The sequence below is a fragment of the Solanum stenotomum genome, chromosome 3, assembly GCF_019186545.1.
Source record: "Solanum stenotomum isolate F172 chromosome 3, ASM1918654v1, whole genome shotgun sequence".
NCBI classification, from domain to species: Eukaryota; Viridiplantae; Streptophyta; class Magnoliopsida; order Solanales; family Solanaceae; genus Solanum; species Solanum stenotomum.
The window spans coordinates 29,458,307-29,479,427 of record NC_064284.1 but is presented as its reverse complement, the minus strand read 5'-3'; the positions used below and the strand labels follow the sequence as shown (position 1 = coordinate 29,479,427).

The following is a 21,121-nucleotide window of genomic DNA, read 5'->3' as shown; positions in this document are numbered from 1 at the left end:
CGTAGGCAACACATAACACTCTTTGGCATCAATATAGTCCCGTGGATAATACATAGCCCTCATAGACAATTACATAGTCCTATTAGACAACATTATAGCCCCCATAGGCAGTTCATATCTCAATAACTAACCACAATAGCCCCAAGGGCGACAACAAACAATTGAATAGGTTAAAGGCGAGCAATTTAGCTATAAACAATATATATGAATACTCTCAAAGTAGTTCCTAACTTAGGGTCGTTCTTATAAAATTATGAGTTCCTAAAATGAGGGTTTATAACCACTCAATCAGTCAACCACTCACAATTACATCTACAAGATCACCAACATTAACTACCCTATTATATCACTCCCAAACTCTAAGGAAACATGCCAACCGAAGGAAATAGCCTTAAATACCTTTTCCTTTATAATTTATGCAGAAAATACCTCTGTCCGTACCATTACAACTCAAAAAAAAGTAAAATCAATCAGTAATTAAAGACAAGAATTACTATGACAATTCGACAATATATACGGATTCCTATCGTATATTACTATCCAAGACCTAAGGTATCCATAAACTAATAAAATATGGTTCCTACCTTTCTTTACACGCTCAGAACACTTGAATAAAATCAAACCACTGAAAAAAACCTTGTTGCTACAACCTCCACGGAGCTACACCGCTCAATTCACCATGAAAACTATACCAAAAGGACGAGCTCGAGACGTAGGAAATTTTTTGATAAGAAACCAAGAAGAGATCATGAACACGCAAGAATGATTTAAGGAGTAATTCTCTGATTTTTGTGGGTTTCTTACGAGGTGGAATGAAGAAAAATGAAGAAGATGCTATCTTATAAGGTTCAACCGACCTAAGGGACCCACCTCACGTGCCTGCTTGTGCAGTCTAGCAAAAATGTGAATATCTCTCTATTTTGCAGTCGTACGAACAAACGCTTTGATGCGTTGTAAACTAGACTTGTAGTCCTTCGATTTGATGGGTAGTGGGCCCCATAACTCTTTATAGATTGGGACAAAGTCTCCAAGACATTTGACCCAAATTTTAGAGAAATCTTTAAAAAGAGACTTACGATAACTTTCGCTAATTTTTATTGGGAAAAGGGACAAATAAACCCCCCGAACTTTCGAAAATAGTATGTCAATACCCTCCATCGTACTTTTCGTCCATTAATGCCCTCGCCATCCAATAATAAGTGCACATTTACCCCTCCCACTAACGAAAAACTTATTTTGTACACGTGGCACAATCATACGCCTCAATTCTGATTGACCAAATATTTAACCCAAATTTTAAATACTCATTTAACCCTTTCCATTACCCATTTAACAAACTATGTAAAAACCTAAAGAAAAAACCCATGTACCCGTTATTCAAGGGTTGACTCAAAGGTAGAGGAAGTTTTGGTTATTGTTGGCAAAAATTTATCCATTAATTCCAAAAATAAATAGAGCTGGAAAACACATATTTGAATGAACTTGCTGAAACATATTGTGTTTTATGAAGTAAAATGTTTTTTAACAAGTTTTGATAGTAAATAAAGTAAAATAACATCTAGATTTAGTTTGAATTTACAGAGGATGACCTAATTCAAATAGAAGGGCATTTATCTTCGAAATGATTTCTTTTATTGACAACTTAAGGGGGTAAAAGAGGGCTAAAAAATCTTCAGCACTCATGCCCATATCAAACACAATATTCTTCCAAATATGCTTGCCTCCGAAGTCTGATTTGTCAAATATTTTTTTATAATAAGAAAATATTGCGTAGAAAATTAAATCCAGTGTTTTCTCTTTTGTTTAAAGATGATTGAAAGAGTATATGGAAAGATAAAAGAAGAAGAAGAAAAAGGGGGGTGAGGGGGTGGGGGATGGCGGTGACCTGCGAGAAAGAAGAGAAGATAAAGTAAATGGGCCTTTTTCTTTAGGTTGTAGATAGTTTGTTAAATGGGTAATGGGGCGGGTTAAATGGGTATTTGAAATTTGGGTTAAATATTTGGTCAACCTGGGTTGAGGTGTAAGATTGCACCACATGTACAAAATGAGTCGTCCATTAGTGGAAGGGGTAAATGTGCACTGATTATTGGACGGCGAGGGCATTAATGGACTAAAAGTATGACGAATGGTATTGGCATACCATTTTTGAAAGTTCGGGGGTATATTTGTCCCTTTTCCTATTTTTATTTTGTGACTTACCTAACTTCAAAACTTAAGATACAACCCTTGAACACATAAAATATGACATACCACATCATTCTTAATTTATTACTCACCTTTTTTAATGACTCGGAAAACAAATAGGTGAAACTAGAGCTTAACTAGTGTGTGTTTGAGTTTGATATGGGGTTTGATGTTGGTAAATGAGTTCCCGAGCTTAGGTTGAGGGGTTTAGGGGACCAACTAAGGGTCTTTGAGGAGGACCCTAAAGTCTAACCCCCAAAGCTGCCAAAATACAAAAAGTTGTGACCCACGGATGGTACGGTCCATCCTACCCTATGGAACCCATCCGTAGGTCAAGGGACTAGATGACAAGTAACATACCCAAACCACGAAGTGCCAGTACGGCTTATGGACCCACCCACGGTTTGTGAATGGGGTTTCGTAGGTCACCACTGTGTTGTTGTCCAATTCGGCCAAGTGGATGGGTAACTTAGTAAATTCCTTTTAAGGTTAGTTAAGTTAGGGGACGGTTATTATTATTAATTAAAGTATTTTAAGGCTTTTAAAAGTATTAAAAAACCTTTTTCAATTCATTATTCCCAAACACTCAAAAAAATTAGAAACTACTTATCCAAATATTCTCTCTCTAGAAACCACCATTGGAGAAGAAGGATTCAAGATTTCAAACTCAAGATCTCACCATTCTCACTCATTTTTTGTGCATTTTCTTCCAAGATATGGTAGTATTCATCCTTGATTAAGTTTCATTCAAGGAGCCCTATCAAAAATTGATTTCAAGTTTGCAAAATCCCCCAAAAACCTAGGGTTTTCATTCTAAGCATGGGTTCAATTCCAAAACGTTTTCAAATGTTTATATATGATGAATTATGAATGAATTGTTGAATTAATGATGAATTCTGGTGAATTTCTCCTATGAACCCATGTTTCCCCCAAAATCCGAAGTTGTGAATTATGATTGTGAATTGATTGATTGTGAAAGTAGGTTGAATTGTTTATGTCTGTATTGAATTAGTTATTGAATCATGTTAATTCCCTTATCTAGTGTAGTATTCTAGATTTTTGGGTTGAGATTGATTCATAGACTTGGAGGGCAATTTCATGAAGGATTTATGTATGCTTATGATGTGAAGTATGTGTGTGATCTCAATGAAAGTATTATGAACATGTTTAGAATGTAATTGTGTTATTATTGAAAGCATATTCTCAATTAACATTCATGAATGATAATGATAGAATGTGAACGGTTTCTTCTATGTAATGTTACATCTTGAATTAGTAGACTTAGGCATCCTCTTCTTGTGTTATGAATGTATCTTGACTTAATGAGTTGAGTAGGTATGTAATGGGAGTTTCCGATGTAGTTGAGGAAAAGTGTCGTACGACAATGCTCCATGAAGACATGAACATCTCTAGGCTCATGGTATACGCTCAATCTATTGAGGAGTCCAAACATAAAAAGAAGAGTAGGGAGATGAAGAGAACTACGTCCAATGAGAAAGGTCAACCAAGGTTCAAAAAGAGAGCTTTTAACCAAGATTCTTTAAGCACTCCTAGGGTTAACCAAGAGAAAGGTAGTGGGTCTCCATTTCCTAAACCTATCTGCACCACTTCTGGGAAGAAACATTCTGAAAAGTGCCTAGCCGGTACTAATGGGGGCTATGGCTGTGGGAAGATTGATCACCAAGTGAAAGATTGCCCTAATCTTCCAGACAAAGGAAGAGACGCCAAACAAGCCTCTCTTAATGGCCCAGATCCTAATGCTCTAAAGAAAAATCATTTCTATGTACTTCAAGCTAGAGAGGACATAACAGCTCTTCTGGATGAAGGCACCGGTATGTTGATGGTTTCTTATAGCTTGAATATCTTGTTAAGGTACCTATGTTGTTTTCATGTTAGCCTTAGTATGGGTTTACTTCTAAGTGCGAGATGGTATGTTGAATAGGAAGGTTTTTGAGACTTCTGATATCCTTATCACTTTCTTCTATTCCTATTCAAGCTTGAGACCAAGAGTTCCTTGTAGCTTGTTTCATGTTTTGGAGTCATGTGTGATTATGTGTTTCCATTGTCTCCTTATGTTATGCATGTTCTTGATGAATGTATGTTTAATGAGAAATTGAGTTTTCATGATTTTTATTCCTCATGTTGATGTGCATCTATAATGAGTTACCTAAATGTTTCATGAGTTGAATTGTTGAATATGCTTAAATGTGTCTTTGAGAAAAATTGCATAATCTGCTCTCTGATGTTGTAATGAGCATGATGTAAGTTGGAGAAGTAAATTCCTCCTATGAAATGAGAAATGTTGATGTTCGTGCATAATGAGTTTGTAGATGTAGTTCCTACTTCCTTGTGTTGCATTGATGTTAATTTCCTCCTAGGTTTGTGCATTGATTATGATGTTGCATACATGATGGGCTGCTAGTCTTGAGTCTTAATTTCCCTTAAAGTGTTTAAAGTGTCATTCGACGCAAATGTTCCTAAGAGGGAGATAATGTAACGACCCAGAAAAGGAATAGGTGAATCTAGAGCTTAACTAGTGTGTGTTTAAGTTTGATATGGGGTTTGAAGTTGTTAAATGAATTCCCGAGCTTAGGTTGAGGGGTTTAGGGGTTAAACGTTAAGGTACAACTCCCCAAGGACTAACTAATTAGTGTCCTTGAGGAGGACCCTAAAGTCTAACCCCCAAAGCTGCCAAAATACCAAAAGTTGCAAAAAAAGTGTGACCCACGGATGGAACCTACGCCCCGTAGGTTCATCCACACCCTGTGAACCCATAAGTAGGTCAAGGGCCTAGATGACAAGCTACAGACCCAAACCACGAAGTTCCAGTACGGCTCGTGGACCCACCCACGATCCGTGGGGGGCGTTTCGTAGGTCACCACTCTGTTGTTGTCCAATTCGGCCAAGTGAAGGGGTAACTTAGTAAATTCCTTTTAAGATTAGTTAAGTTAGGGGATGGTTATTATTGATTAATTAAAGTATTAAGTCTTTTAAAAGTATTAAAACACCTTTTTCAATTCATTATTCCCAAACACTCAAAAAAATTAGAAACTGCCTCTCCAAATATTCTCTCTCTAGAAATCACCATTGGAGAAAAAGAACTCAAGTTTTCAAGCTGAAGATCTCACCATTCTCACTCAATCTTCCTGGAGTTTCTTCCCTAAAGGTATAGTGGTGTTCATCCTTGATTAAGTTTCATTCAAGTAGCCCTATCAAAAGATGATTTCAAGTATCCAAGATCCCCCAAAAACCTAGGGTTTTCATTCTAAACATGGGTTCAATTCCAAAACGTTTTCAAAGGTTTATATAGGATGAATTATGAATGGATTGTTGAATTAATGATGAATTACGGTGAATTTCTACTATGAACCCATGTTTTCCCAAAAATCCGAAGTTGTGAATTGTGATTGGGAATTGATTGTTCATGAAAGTATGTTGAATTGTTTATGTCTATATTGAATTAGTTATTGAATCATGTTAATTCCCTTATCTAGTGTAGCATTCTAGATTTTTGGGTTGAGATTGATTCATAGCCTTGGAGGGCAATTTCATGAAGGATTTATTTATGATTATGATATGATGTGTGTGTGATCTCAATGAAAGTATTATGAACATGTTTAGAATGTAAGTGTGTTATTATTGAAAGCATATTCTCAATTAACACTCATGAATTATGATGATAGAATGTGAACGATTTCTTTTATGTAATGTTATATCTTGAATTGGTAGGCTTAGGTATCCTCTTCTTGTGTTATGAATGTGTCTTGACTTAATGAACATGAATCGGTAGACATAATGTTGGTATCCCTTGCATGATGAGTCTATGACCTATTCTAATGATGTATCTTGGATCGGTAGGCTAATGGCACCCTTCCATAAATGATGTTAATGAGCCTTGGGATCGGTAGGCTTATGGCACCCTTCCATGAATGTTAATGATGAACCTTGAATCGATAGACTTATAGCACCCTTTCATAAGGATTCAATGAGCTACCTTAAAAATATACCTTTAATCGGTAGGCTTATGGCACCCTTTCATTGTCAACTAATGTACCTTGAATCGGTAGGTTTATGGCGACTTTTCATTGGTTAATCAATGTGCGTTGGGTTGGTAGGCCAATGGCAACCTCTCATGTGTAACGATGTTAAAGTAATGAAATACTTTATGGGAATTAAGGGTAAGCACCGAGTGGATTTGGTAAGATGGAAGCTCCCCCGACGTTTAGATCGGGTTTCAATAAACATCTTTATTATCCCATAATTATGTGCCCACATATGATATTAGCTAGTGGTTCCACCTAAGCTAAAATGTTATCGGTTCTACCTTAGGTAGGTAGATCAACCCTTACGATGTGGGATAGTACATCGGATTCCATGGTTTGCTCTCATGGTCTATGTCGATTAAACGCTTATTCCCATATGTGAGATGTGCACTATGGTTACTTGAGAGGTTCTATGAAGTGTGGGTGGTAGTATGGGATGTCATTCATGCATTGCACGATTAGGCCTTGAGAGGGCCTTGGTGAGTTCTCTAATGTCTTAATGACTACTAAATGAATGTGCTCTTAATAAAGCTAATGAAGAATGTTGACTTATATATGCTTAATGTAATGATGCATGCTTTACTTGGAATGTATTATGAGTTACTTTCCCTGTCATGACTTATGAAATGTTTTTGTTCCTTATGTATGAGTATGGCCTAAAGATGAAAAGGAAGAATGATAAGTTCACTTTTGGTGGCCTCGAAGTGGTACTTAGTATGGATGGTGGTATGTGACGCCATCCACACATTGCACAAGTATAGCTTAGGGTTACTTAAGGTGAAGGCTCTAATGTGAGGAAATGGCTTATATGTTGATTATGTTCTAATGTGATTAAATGGCTTATATGTTGAAAATGTTGTATCCTATGCCTCTTATACTTGTGTTCATAAAGTTTTCTCAAATTGGCATGGTTTTCAACCAAAATGTTTGTTTTATACATGGTTTTTGCATGGCTATCATACTTAGTACATTAAATGTGCTAACCCATATTTCTTTTATTTTTCTACAAAGTGTAGGTTGCCAGTTGATTCTCTCTAGTTCAAGGGCTTGGATTGAGTTCTTCCAAGGCTAGTGGTATGTCCTCATGGATTCGAGGACAAGTGCTTTGTTGATGTTCCTTTTCTTCATTGTACTAGACATTTGTTAAAGTTTTATTGTAAATGGTCGTGACCTTACTTTTGATTCAAAGATTATTTTAGATGGCCATGTGAGACAAGTATACTTCCGCTGTTTTAAATGATGTTTTCAATTGTATGGATTAAAAGAGTTTTAAATTCCATACTATTTATATTATCTTATGTGATGGCATGCTATGATGCTTGTATGAGACTTTTTGAAGTCTTGTACGTTGTGTCACGTCCGAGATGTAGGCTCGGGTTGTGATAAACATAGTATTAGAGCGCAAGATTTTGGTATGGTTTTTAGGATTGATGTTTCACAAGTCACGTTAAGTAGAGTCTTGTTCATAAGTGTGAATCGCGACACATTTATGAATGAGAGGCTATAAGATGTTAGGAAACTTCACTTTTTATCATTACTCTTTAAGTCATGCCTTAGAGTTTTAACTCGATGAATATCATTTTCCTAACCCTCATCTTGTGTTTATAGGATATGAATACAAGAAGGGCGAACACAAAAAGGATGGAAGAGGAGAATGTGAATGAGGGAGTTCCTCCCTAAGGTCCTCAAAGTGACCAAGTTCCTCAAGGCAACCAAGATCCTGTTGATCCTCCGGCTATGACAAATGAGGAAGTTAGGTCGGCTCTTTTGATGATGGCTCAAGCCGTAACTACTCAAGTCCAAGCTATGACTGCCCAAGCTTATAGGGGTGTTGAAACTCATGTGAATTCTATTATGAATACTATGGCTTCTAGGTTGAGGGACTTTGTGAGGATGAACCCTCCGATGTTCCTAGGTTCCAAGGTGGGAGAAGATCCCCAAGAGTTTTTAGATGAGGTGTACAAGGTAGTGAATGTTGTGGGGGTGACTTCTATAGAAAAAGTGGAACTAGCCACTTATCAATTGAAGGACGTTTCCTAAGTTTGGTTCACTCAATGGAAGAGTAATAAGCTGGTAGGAGCGGGGCCTATAAATTGGGAAGTGTTCAAGGAAGCATTCCTTGGTAGGTTCTTTCCCCATGAAAAGAGGGAAGCTAAGGTGGAGAAGTTTATCAATCTTAGGCAAGGTAACATGAATGTTCAAGAGTATTCTTTGAAATTTACCCTTTTGTCAAAGTATGCTCCATCTTTGGTGTCTAACCCAAGGGATGAGATGAGTACGTATGTAACGGGAGTTTCTGACCTAGTGAGGTAAGAGTGTCGTACGGCAATGCTCCATGAAGACATGAACATCTCTAGGCTCATGGTATATGCTCAATCTATTGAGGATTCTAAACTTAAAAGGAAGAATAGGGAGTTGAAGAGAACTACGTCTGATGAGCAAGGTCAACCAAGGTTCAAAAAGAGAGCTTTTAACCAAGATTCTTTGAGCACTCCTAGGGTTAACCAAGAAAAAGGTAGTAGGTCTCCATTTCCTAAACCTATTTACACCACTTGTGGGAAGAATCATTATGGGAAGTGCCTAGCTGGTACTAATGGGCGCTATGGTTATGGGAAGATTGATCACCAAGTGAAAGATTGCCCTACTCTTGCAGCCAAAGGAAGAGAGGCCAAACAAGCTTCTCTTAATGGCCCGAATCCTAATGCTTCCAAATAAAAATCATTTCTATGTACTTCAAGCTAGAGAGAACAAAAGAGCTCTTCCGGATGAAGGCACTAGTATGTTGATGGTTTCTTATAGTTTGAATGTCTTGTTAGGATCCCTATGTTATTTTCATGTTTGCCTTAATATGGGTTTACTTCAAGGGGGAGATGGTATGTTGAATAGTAAGGTTGTTGAGAGTTCCGATATCCTTATCACTTTCTTCTATTCCTATTCAAGCTTGAGACCAAGAGTTCCTTGTAGCTTGTTTCATGTTTTGGAGTCATGTGTGATTATGTGTTTCTATGGTCTCCTTATGTTATGCATGTTCTTAATGAATGTATGTTTAATGAGAAATTGAGTTTTCATGATTTTTATTCCTCATGTTGGTGTGCATCTATAATAAGTTGCCTAAATGCTTCATGAGTTGAATTGTTGAACATGCTTAAATGTGTCCTTGAGAAGAATTCCATAATTTGCTTTATGATGTTGTAATGAGCATGAGTGAGTTGGAGAAGGAAATTCCTCTAATGAAATGAGAAATGTTGATGTTCGTGCATAATGTGTTTGTAGATGTAGTTCCTACTTCCTTGTGTTGCATTGAGCTTATTGATGTGGAGTTGATGTTTCCTCCTAGTTTTGTGCATTGACTATGGTGTTGCATGCATGATGAGCTGCTAGTCTTGAGTCTTTATTTCCCTTAAAGTGTTTAAAGTGTCATTCGAGGACGAATGTTCCTAAGGGGGAGATAATGTAACAACCCGGTAAACGAATAGGTGAAACTAGAGCTTAACTAGTGTGTGTTTGAGTGTGATATGGGGTTTAAAGTTGTTAAATGAGTTCCCGAGCTTAGGTTGAGGTGTTTAGGGGTTAAACGCCAGGGTACGACTCCCTAAGGACCAACTAAGGGTCCTTGTGGAGGACCCTAAAGTCTAATCCTCATAGCTGCCAAAATACCAAAAGTTGCGACCCACATATGGGACCTATGCCTCGTAGGTCCACCCACACCCCGTGAAACCCATCAGTAGGTCAACGGCCTAGATGACAAGCTTCATACCCAAACCACAAAGTGCCAGTACGGTTCATGGACCCACCCACGGTCCGTGGGTGGGGTTTCGTAGGTCACCACTGTGTTGTTGTCCAATTCAGCCAAGTGGAGGGGCAACTTAGTAAATTCCTTTTAAGATTAGTTATGTTAGGGGACGGCTATTATTGATTAATTAATGTATTTTAAGGCTTTTAAAAGTATTAAAACACCTTTTTCAATTGATTATTCCCAAACACTCAAAAGAATTAGAAACTACCTCTCCAAATATTCTCTCTCTAGAAACCACCATTTGAGTAGAAGGATTCAAGCTTTAAAGCTCAAGATCTCACCATTTTCACTCAATTTTCCTAGAGTTTCTTCCCCAAAGGTATGGTAGTGTTCATCCTTGATTAAGTTTCATTCAAGGAGCCCTATCAAAAGATGATTTCCAGTTTCCAAAATCCCCCAAAAATCTAGGGTTTTCATTCTAAACATGGGTTCAATTCCAAAACGTTTTCAAAGGTTTATATATGATGAATTATGAATGGATTGTTGAATTAATGATGAATTATGGTGAATTTCTCCTATGAACCCATGTTTTCCCCAAAATCCGAAGTTGTGAAACGTGATTGGGAATTGATTGATCATGAAAGTATGTTGAATTGTTTATGTCTATTGAATTAGTTATTGAATCATGTTAATTCCCTTATCTAGTGTAGTATTCTAGATTTTTGGGTTGAGATTGATTCATAGCCTTGGAGGGTAATTTCGTGAAGGATTTATGTATGATTATGATATGATGTGTGTGATCTCAATGAAAGTATTATGAACATGTTTAGAATGTAAGTGTGTTATTATTGAAAGCATATTCTCAATTAACACTCATGAATGATGATGATAGAATGTGAACGATTTCTTCTATGCAATGTTACATCTTGAATTAGTAGGCTTAGGCATCCTCTTCTTGTGTTATGAATGTGTCTTGAATTAATGAAGATGAATCGGTAGACCTAATGTTGGTAGCTCTTGCAAGATGAGTCTATAACTTATTCTAATGATGTATCTTGGATCGGTAGGCTAATGGCACCCTTCCATAAATGATNCATGGTATACGATCAATCTATTGAGGAGTCCAAACATAAAAAGAAGAGAAGGGAGATGAAGAGAACTACGTCCAATGAGAAAGGTCAACCAAGGTTCAAAAAGAGAGCCTTTAACCGAGATTCTTCAAGCACTCCTAGGGTTAACCAAGAGAAAGGTAGTGGGTCTCCATTTCCTAAACCTATTTGCACCACTTCTGGGAAAAAGCATTATGGAAAGTGCCTAGCCGGTACTAATGGGTGCTATGGTTGTGGGAAGATTGATCACCAAGTGAAAGATTGTCCTAATCTTCCGGCCAAAGGAAGAGAGGCCAAACAAGCTTCTCTTAATGGCCCAGATCCTAATGCTCTAAAGAAAAATCATTTCTATGTACTTCAAGCTAGAGAGGACAAAAGAGCTTTTCTGGATGAAGGCACCGGTATGTTGATGGTTTCTTATAGTTTGAATATTTTATTAAGGTCCCTATGTTATTTTCATGTTAGCCTTAGTATGGGTTTACTTCAAAGGGGGAGATGGTATGTTGAATAGTAAGGTTGTTGAGAGTTTTGATATCCTTATCACTTTCTTCTATTCCTATTCAAGCTTGAGACCAAGAGTTCCTTGTAGCTTGTTTCATGTTTTGGAGTCATGTGTGATTATGTGTTTCCATGGTCTCCTTATGTTATGCATGTTCTTGATGAATGTATGTTTAATGAGAAATTGAGTTTTCATGATTTTTATTCCTCATGTTGATGTGCATCTATAATGAGTTGCCTAAATGCTTCATGAGTTGAATTGTTGAACATGCTTAAAGGTGTCTTTGAGAAAAATTGCATAATTTGCTTTCTGATGTTGTAATGAGCATGATGTGAGTTGGAGAAGGAAATTCCTCCGATGAAATGAGAAATGTTGATGTTCGTGCATAATGAGTTTGTAGATGTAGTTCCTACTTCCTTATGTTGCATTGAGCTTATTGATGTGGAGTTGATGTTAATTTCCTCCTAGGTTTGTGCATTGATTATGATGTTGCATGCATGATGGGTGCTAGTCTTGAGTCTTTATTTCCTTTAAAGTGTTTAAAGTGTCATTCGACGCAAATGTTCCTAAGGGGGAGATAATGTAACGACCCAGAAAACGAATAGGTGAAACTAAAGCTTAACTAGTGTGTGTTTAAATTTTATATGGGGTTTGAAGTTGTTAAATGAGTTCACGAGCTTAGGTTGAGGGGTTTAGGGGTTAAAACGTTAGGGTACGACTCCCCAAGGACCAACTAATTAGGGTCCTTGAGGAGGACCCTAAAGTCTAACCCCCAAAGCTGCCAAAATACTAAAAGTTGTCAAAAAAGTTGTGACCTACGCCCCGTAGGTTCATTCACACCCCGTGAACCCATAAGTAGGTCAAGGGCATAGATGAAAAGCTCCAGAACCAAACCATGAAGTGCTAGTATGGCTCGTGAACCCATCCACGGTCTGTGGGTGGCGTTTCGTAGGTCACCACTGTGTTGTTGTCAGATTCGACCAAGTGAAGGGGCAACTTAGTAAATTCCTTTTAAGATTAGTTAAGTTAGGGGATGGTTATTATTGATTAATTAAAGTATTAAGTCTTTTAAAAGTATTAAAACACCTTTTTCAATTCATTATTCCCAAACACTCAAAAAAATTAGAAACTACCTCTCCAAATATTCTCTCTCTAGAAACCACCATTGGAGAAGAAGAACTCAAGTTTTCAAGCTCAAGATCTCACCATTCTCACTCAATTTTCCTGGAGTTTCTTCCCTAAAGGTATGGTAGTCTGTACCTTTATTAAGTTTCATTCAAGGAGCCCTATCAAAAGATGATTTCAAGTCTCCAAAATCCCCCAAAAGGGCTTTCATTCTAAGCATGGGTTCAATTCCAAAACGTTTTCAAAGGTTTATATATGATGAATTATGAATGGATTTTTGAATTAATGATGAATTATGGTGAATTTCTCCTATGATCCCATGTTTTCCCCAAAATCCTAAGTTTTGAATTGTGATTGGGAATTGATTGATCATGAAAGTATGTTGAATTGTTTATGTCTATATTGAATTAGTTATTGAATCATGTTAATTCCCTTATCTAGTGTAGTATTCTAGATTTTTGGATTGAGATTGATTCATAGCCTTGGAGGGCAATTTCATGAAGGATTTATGTATGATTATGATATGATGTGTATGTGATCTCAATGAAAGTATTATGAACTTGTTTAGAATGTAAGTGTGTTATTATTGAAAGCATATTCTCAATTAACACTCATGAATGATGATGATAGAATGTGAACGGTTTCTTCTATGTAATATTACATTTTGAATTGGTAGGCTTAGGCATCCTCTTCTTGTGTTATGAATGTGTCTAGACTTAATGAACATGAATCGGTAGACCTAATGTTGGTAGCCCTTGCATGATGAGTCTATGACCTATTCTAATGATGTATCTTGGATCGGTAGGCTAATGGAACCCTTCCATAAATGATGTTAATGAACCTTGGGATCGGTAGGCTTATGGCACCCTTCCATAAATGATGTTAATGAACTTTGGGATCGGTAGTCTTATGGCACCCTTCCATGAATGTTAATGATGAACCTTGAATTGGTAGACTTATGGCACCCTTTCATGAGGATTCAATGAGCTACCTTAAAAATGTACCTTGAATCGGTAGGCTTATGGCACCCTTTCATTGTCAACTAATGTACCTTGAATCGGTAGGTTTATGGTGGCCTTTCATGGGTTAATCAATGTACGTTGGGTTGGTAGGCCAATGGCACCCTCTCATGTGTAACGATGTTAAAGTAATGAAATACTTTATGGGAATGAAGGCTAAGCACCGAGTGGATTTGGTAAGATGGAAGCTCTCCCCACGTTTAGGTCGGGTTTCAATAAACATCTTTATTATCCCATAACTATGTGCCCACATATGATATTAGCTAGTGGTTCCACCTAAGCTAAAATGTTACCGGTTCTACCTTAGGTAGGTAGATCAACCCTTACGATGTGGGATAGTACATCGGATTCCATGGTTTGCTCTCATGGTCTATGTCGATTAAACGCTTATTCGCATCATGTGAGATGTGCACTATGGTTATTTGAGAGGTTCTATGAAGTGTGGGTGGTAGTATGGGATGTCATTCATGCATTGCACGATTAGGCCTTGNGCTAGTGGTTCCACCTAAGCTAAAATGTTACCGGTTCTACCTTAGGTAGGTAGATCAACCCTTACGATGTGGGATAGTACATCGGATTCCATGGTTTGCTCTCATGGTCTATGTCGATTAAACGCTTATTCGCATCATGTGAGATGTGCACTATGGTTATTTGAGAGGTTCTATGAAGTGTGGGTGGTAGTATGGGATGTCATTCATGCATTGCACGATTAGGCCTTGAGAGGGCCATGGTGAGTTCGCTAATGTCTTAATGACTACTAAATGAATGTGCTCTTAATGAAGCTAATGAAGAATGTTGACTTATATGCTTAATGTAATGATGCATGCTTTACTTGGACTGTATTATGAGTTACTTTCCTTGTCATGACTTATGAAAGGTTTATGTTCCTTATGTATGAGTATGGCCTAAAGATGAAAAGGAAGAATGATAAGTTCACTTTTGGTGGCCTCAAAGTGGTACTTAGTATGGATGGTGGTATGGGACGCCATTCACACATTGCACAAGTATAGCTTAGGGTTACTTAAGGTGAAGGCTCTAATGTGAGGAAATGGCTTATATGTTGATTATGTTCTAATGTGATGAAATGGCTTATATGTTGAAAATGTTGTATCTTATGCCTCTTATACTTATGTTCATGAAGTTTTTTCAAAGGCATATTGTATGGTTTTCAACCAAAATGTTCGTTTTAAGCATGGTTTTTGCATGGCTATCATAATTAGTACATTAAATGTGCTAACCCATATTTCTTCTATTTTTCTACAAAGTGTAGGTTCTGGCAAGTGAGTTGATTCTCTCTAGTTCAAGGGCTTGGTTTGAGTTCTTCCAAGGCTAGTGGTATGTCCTCATGGATTCGAGGACAAATGCTTTGTTGATGTTCCTTTTCTTCATTGTACTAGACATTTGTTAGAGTTCTATTGTAAAGGGTCGTGACCCTACTTTTGATTCAAAGATTGTTTTATATGGCCATGTAAGTCAAGTAGACTTCCGTTGTTTTAAATAATATTTTCAATTGTATGGGATTAAAAGAGTTTTAAATTACATACCATTTCTATTAGCTTATGTGATGGCATGCTATGAGGCTTGTGTGAGATTTTTCGGAGTCTTGTACGTCGTGTCACGTCCGGGGTGTAGGCTCGAGTCGTGACACCCTCTTTGTCTTTTCACAAAGGTACAAGTTAATTTAGATGTTTCAAAAAGTCGGGGTGTTACACTAAAATATTTTCTCCATGTTGAATTCTTAAGTAAAGTACTATTTACTCGTGAAAATATGGGTAAATATGAGTAAACTAGTATTTTACCCAATCTATTTTTACCCATATTAAATATGGGCAGGTTGAATTATTACCCATTTTCAACCCGCCCAAATTTAACTCAACCCGTCCATTTGCCACCATTAGACACAACTAACAATAGTTGTGTGAGGCCCTTAAATTTTTTACAAGTGTTTTAATGGGTCCCATTTTAACACCACATACTCTCTCACCTTAATTTTTCCCCAAATTCCCCCTTTTCCCTCCAAAGTATTTTAGCTCTTCTCCGTCCAATATTCCTCTCTTTTTCACACTTTTTTTTAATTCTTTGTGCTCTTTATTAATTAGTAACTTGATTTGCTCTTTCTTTCCCATTAATCATTTTTGTCCCTCAACTAAATCAATATAAAAGTTTTCCACCTCTCAACCAATTCAACTAAAACATAATTATTCCTCGTAGCCTTAGGAAAAAAAAATCTTTGAAAATTTTCATTTTACATATCAAAAAATTGAATCAAGTCCCTCGGATACCTTTAAAAGATAAATTTTGAATGAAAAATTCACACACACTTTATATTTGTATTAACAAGTATTCACTGAATATCAAAAATCGAACTATATAAAAATATAGTCAAGTTGAATATTTCTTTTACTTCAATTTATTTTTTAAAAATTTGACATAANGGGATTAAAAGACTTTTAAATTACATATTATTTCTATTATCTTATGTGATGGCATGCTATGAGGCTTGTATGAGACTTTTTGGAGTCTTGTACGCCGTGTCACGTCCGGGGTGTAGGCTCAGGTCGTGACACCCTCTTTGTCTTTCACGAAGGTACGAGTTAATTTAGATGTTTTAAAAAGTCGGGGTGTTACACTAAAATATTTTCTCTATGTTGAATTCTTAAGTAGAGTACTATTTTACCCAACTCATTTGTTACCCAATATATTTTTACCCATATTAAATATGGGCGGGTTGAATTATTACCCATTTTCAACCCGCCCAAATTTAACTCAACCCGCCCATTTGCCACCACTAGACACAACTAACAATAGTTGTGTGAGACCCTTAAATTTTTTACAAGTATTTTAATGGGTCCCATTTTAACACCACATACTCTCGCACCTTATTTTTTCCCCAAATTCCCCCCTTTCCCTCCAAAGTATTTTAGCTCTTCTCCGTCCAATATTCCTCTCTTTTTCACACTTTGCGCTCTTTATTAATTAGTAACTTGATTAGCTCTTTCTTTCCCATTAATCATTTTTGTCCCTCAACTAAATCAATATAAAAAATTTCCACCTCTCAACCAATTCAACTAAAACATAATTATTCCTCGTAGCCTTAGGAAAAAAAATCTTTGAAAATTTTCATTTTAGATCTCAAAAAATTGAATCAAGTCCCTAGGATACCTTTAAAAGATAAATTTTGAATGAGAAATTCACACACACTTTATATTTGTATTAACAAGTATTCACTGAATATAAAAAATTGAACTAAATAAAAATCTAGTCAAGTTGAATATTTCTTTTACTTCAATTTATTTTTTAAAAATTTGACATAATCAGTTTTGGTTTTAAAGTAAAAAATAAATTGAAAAACCACCAAACTTATTATAAAAATATTTCTCTTTATATAGTGTGTGTTGTGAAATTAATTTTTTGCTCTTTTTATTTGTAATCTAGGTGTTACCTTTATCTAAATTTTATTTTATTTTTTCACTTTCTAATTTGATTTGTAATTTTATTGTGATGATTTTAAAAATTGATTTTATGTTCAAAATGACTTGTTTTTAGTCCTTTAATTATTAGTTAATTCAACTGTCATCAATCAGAACTAATTCTTAAAATAAAATTATACCAAAAAAAAGCTCACAAATGAGTAAGTGAGAGCATACCTATAAGTATTCTAAAATTACTTGTTCTTCATTTTTTTTTGAAATATTTTGTACTTGGTGTTGCACTTATTATTGAAATTTAAGTTAAAAGTCTAAAAATAATCGTCCAAAAAAATATATAAATCAAGAAAAGAAAAGACTATAATTATAATGGAGTTCAAATTTTTAATCATATTAGCAATCACGGGAAAAAGGGCTAAAACTTGAATTAATATTAATTTACATATTTCTATTTGACTTTTGGAAAATAAAAATGTAAGACTATTTAAAAGAAAGAGAAGTAAAATATTTATTAGGAGGAAAAGGGAGGAATTTGAAAAATGAAGAGTGTGGGTGTTAAAATGAAACCACTAAAACACCTGTCAAAAAATTAAGGTGCCTCACATTGGGTCTCAACCATATTAAAATTTTCTCACAAAGCAAAGCCATGGCAGCAGCTATGTAACTGTTGCCATTTTTGAAGGGCTCCCCAATCATAGACAGCAGATCCTTCTCACCTTTTCCTACTTTTCAGGACCTTTATATTTATGTCATTATTCTTCACACACAATTTTTGAGGTTAATTTGATGAAACAAGAAAATGAATCATCTCAGAAATTGATTGGTAATGAAATGAGAAGGTACCCATCATTCATTTTCATGTGTTCTTCATACAACCAAATTCATAATTTGTTTCAGCTTCCCTTTCTAGGGTTTGAAAAGAAAAAGAAAATACATTTGAATGCAAACATTTTTGCATATACATACATGTAGGTGGTTTTTTTTCCTTCCTTTTTTTTGTGGGGATATATGCATGTATAAGGAATCATTTGTTTTTGTTTCTCCTATGGAAAAGGGAAAATAAAGAGAGGTGTAAAATATGAAGAAAATCTGAGCTGATGTGTGATGGGTTCTCTTTATTTCGGCTGGTAAAAATTGATAATTTTTTTTTTTTTTTTGCCAAAATTTTCAGGGACTGAATATTTTTGCAGGGATTGAAACCCCTGATTTTCTTGGGGGAGAAAGAAGGAAAGTAGTGATAGCATTCCATAGATAAAACAAATTTAAAAATATATGCATAAAATTTGATAAAAGTGGTGGTGGTGAGAGAAGGAATTTTAGTGTGAAATGTTGGCATTGGTGGAGGGAAAGAGGAGGAGCAGCTGATGATGGAGCAAGAATTAGATTCAAAGCTTAGGATAGAGAACACTTTACCAAATCCTCAAAGATCTAAGAGCTTTGCATTCAGAGCACCTCAGGAAAATTTCACAATCCAAGATTTTGAATTGGGAAAGATCTATGGAGTTGGTTCTTATTCAAAGGTCAGATTTTAATCCTTTTTATTATGTCTTTATTCGGTATTTTGGTAGAAGTCTAGTTTGAGATTCTGCTCAACTTTTCCCTTTTTCCTTTTTGTGCTTAAGTGTGGTGATATTCCCTGGTTTTATCATCTTGCTTTATTTTTTTGCTCATTATGGTTTAGCCTCCCTTGTGAGGGGTATGGAGTCTGGTATTAATTGAAATGTCGACCATGGATTTTCTTTTCATTTGTTATGTCTTACCATGCTTTTCGATATAATGAGTTATCTTGTTGATTTCGGGTGTCATTTTTATTCATCTTCAAGATGTCTTTATTCATTTCTAGCTTTTCTTCATCATTCTCTTAATAGTCAATAGTTGAAAATAGCTAGTATATGTTTTTGTAATAAAGTATCTGCCAAATGTCTCGCACAGAAGGAAAACGGAAAAAAAAATGAAGAGTAGCTATTTGTTGCAGAAGTAGTCTCTTTTAGATTAAAGAATTTTTTTTTAGTGAGTTCATCTTTGAGATGTGTTTTAGTTTTCAAGCAATTCTTGGTGGTATTAATTGGTGATCACACTCCTAAAGCAGAGGTCCAGTTCAGGGATTGTATTTCCTATCACACAAAACAGTTGAGGGTCGTCTTATTAGCCTATATTAGTAACTAGCAAAACTCTTCTTATATGTGGTTTTTCTTCTTTCACCCCTCTTGCTTTTCCACTGGGTAAATAAATCATGAATTGTTATTGTGGTTTTGGATGCAAATTGTGTACACTATCAGGTTGTCAGAGCAAAAAAGAAAGACACAGGGAATGTTTATGCCTTGAAGATCATGGACAAAAAGTTCATCACTAAAGAAAATAAGACTGCCTATGTGAAATTAGAAAGAATTGTACTTGATCAGCTGGATCATCCTGGTATTGTGCGACTATTTTTCACCTTCCAAGACACTTTTTCACTATGTGAGTTTTTTTCACATATTTGCTGATATGTTTAGTATTTTGCACATCTCTTTTAAGGATATTTTTCCACTCTTTATGCCTGGCATTTCTTGTCGAATATTGATGTTTCTCCTTCTAATTTCATGTTACCCTATTGTGAAGACATGGCACTAGAGTCCTGTGAAGGTGGCGAGCTTTTTGATCAAATTACCAGGGTGAGTAAATGAAGAAATTTGATATACATGTTCTTTTAGTTTCTCCCATAAGCATCGAAAATCACAACATAAAACAGAAAAAAAAAATGTTATCACTAGTGAACCGCTTGTGGCATATTCGGATTTGTCTTGGTAACATATATTTTCTTCTTGAACTTTGTAATGTGGCTGACTTCCTGAATCTGATATAGCCTTCTGTTCCTTCTGGAAAGAACAATCATCTTTCTAAATACTCCTTGTCCAGTTATTCTGATATCATTGGCAGTGAAGGATTTCCCATTTCGGAAGTGTGTGAACAATTCCACAATCCACTACTATTCTCTTTTGCTTGGAAAGCCAGTAAATCGTTTCCTATTAAAATTTTATTTTGGTTGGTGCAGAAAGGTCGTTTGTCTGAGGATGAAGCACGTTTTTATGCAGCTGAAGTGGCAGATTCTCTTGAATATATACACAGTATGGGATTGATTCATCGAGATATTAAGGTACTTTTACTATGTGATTGCGGTGTCAACAGAATATTCTAGGACAATTTTGAAAGTTTTTATTTATGGCAGCCAGAGAACCTGCTACTCACTTCAGATGGACGTATTAAAATCGCGGACTTTGGCAGTGTAAAACCCATGCAGGATAGCAGAATAACAGTACTTCCAAATGCAGCATCAGGTATATCTTGCTTGTTGCGAGAAATCAGAATCATATTGGCACAAAATAGTGTATTTTGATGTCATTTTCGTTGCTGAATCAGTGCTCTTTCTTTCCTCCAGATGACAAGGCATGCACTTTTGTGGGGACAGCTGCATATGTCCCTCCTGAAGTTTTAAATTCTTCTCCTGCAACTTTTGGGTATGGACCCTTCCCTTGAAAAAGCCAAGTCTTTTTACTTCTTTCTGAATCTTAGCTGATTGGTATTAGTTTCTATACACTTTGATGGTATTGTCTGAATTATGCATTTTTTAATGAAAACATAATCATTCCTTTTGGACGTGTTTTACCAGAAATGATCTCTGGGCACTTGGCTGCACCTTATATCAAATGCTTTCAGGATTTTCTCCTTTTAAAGATACCAGTGAATGGCTCATTTTTCAAAGAATCATTGCCAGAGATATCAGGTTCCCAAATCATTTTTCAAATGAAGCCAGAGATCTCATTGATCAGTTGCTCGTAAGTTATAATTCATCTTTAATATTTACTTGCATCTTGTGGTTCCTTCTTCTTTCTTCCCCCATTCTTCGTTTTGTCCTTTTCTGAAATGCATCTCGATTTATTCTATCAGTTGATTAATACATCGATGAGCTTAGGCAAATATTTTTGACTAGTGCACTTT

The 21,121-nt window shown here is 36.0% G+C and overlaps 2 protein-coding genes across 2 annotated transcripts in view; one reads left to right on the top strand and one right to left on the bottom strand.

The window, feature by feature from the left end:
- The window catches only part of LOC125857508 (malate dehydrogenase [NADP], chloroplastic), a 1,084,261-nt gene that overhangs the window by 990,545 nt on the left and 72,595 nt on the right, over positions 1 to 21,121 (bottom strand). The gene's annotated exons all lie outside the window — the stretch shown is intronic.
- On the top strand, positions 17,786 to 21,060 carry LOC125857514 (3-phosphoinositide-dependent protein kinase 1-like). The gene is made up of 8 exons (XM_049537119.1): positions 17,786 to 17,982; positions 18,315 to 18,663; positions 19,423 to 19,603; positions 19,745 to 19,797; positions 20,178 to 20,279; positions 20,352 to 20,460; positions 20,562 to 20,640; positions 20,793 to 21,060. Exons 2-8 carry the CDS (start codon positions 18,508 to 18,510, stop codon positions 21,043 to 21,045), a joined length of 933 nt encoding a protein of 310 aa, XP_049393076.1. The 5' UTR covers positions 17,786 to 17,982; positions 18,315 to 18,507; the 3' UTR covers positions 21,046 to 21,060.

What these genes read in the sequence shown, in the direction of transcription:
- LOC125857514 (XM_049537119.1), top strand. Translation starts at nt 18,508, where the DNA reads ATGATGGAGCAAGAATTAGATTCAAAGCTTAGGATAGAGAACACTTTA. An exon ending in TTTTTGATCAAATTACCAGG is followed by an intron (nt 19,798 to 20,177) that starts GTGAGTAAATGA and finishes TGGTTGGTGCAG; the next exon opens with AAAGGTCGTTTGTCTGAGGA. An exon ending in TCTTCTCCTGCAACTTTTGG is followed by an intron (nt 20,641 to 20,792) that starts GTATGGACCCTT and finishes GTGTTTTACCAG; the next exon opens with AAATGATCTCTGGGCACTTG.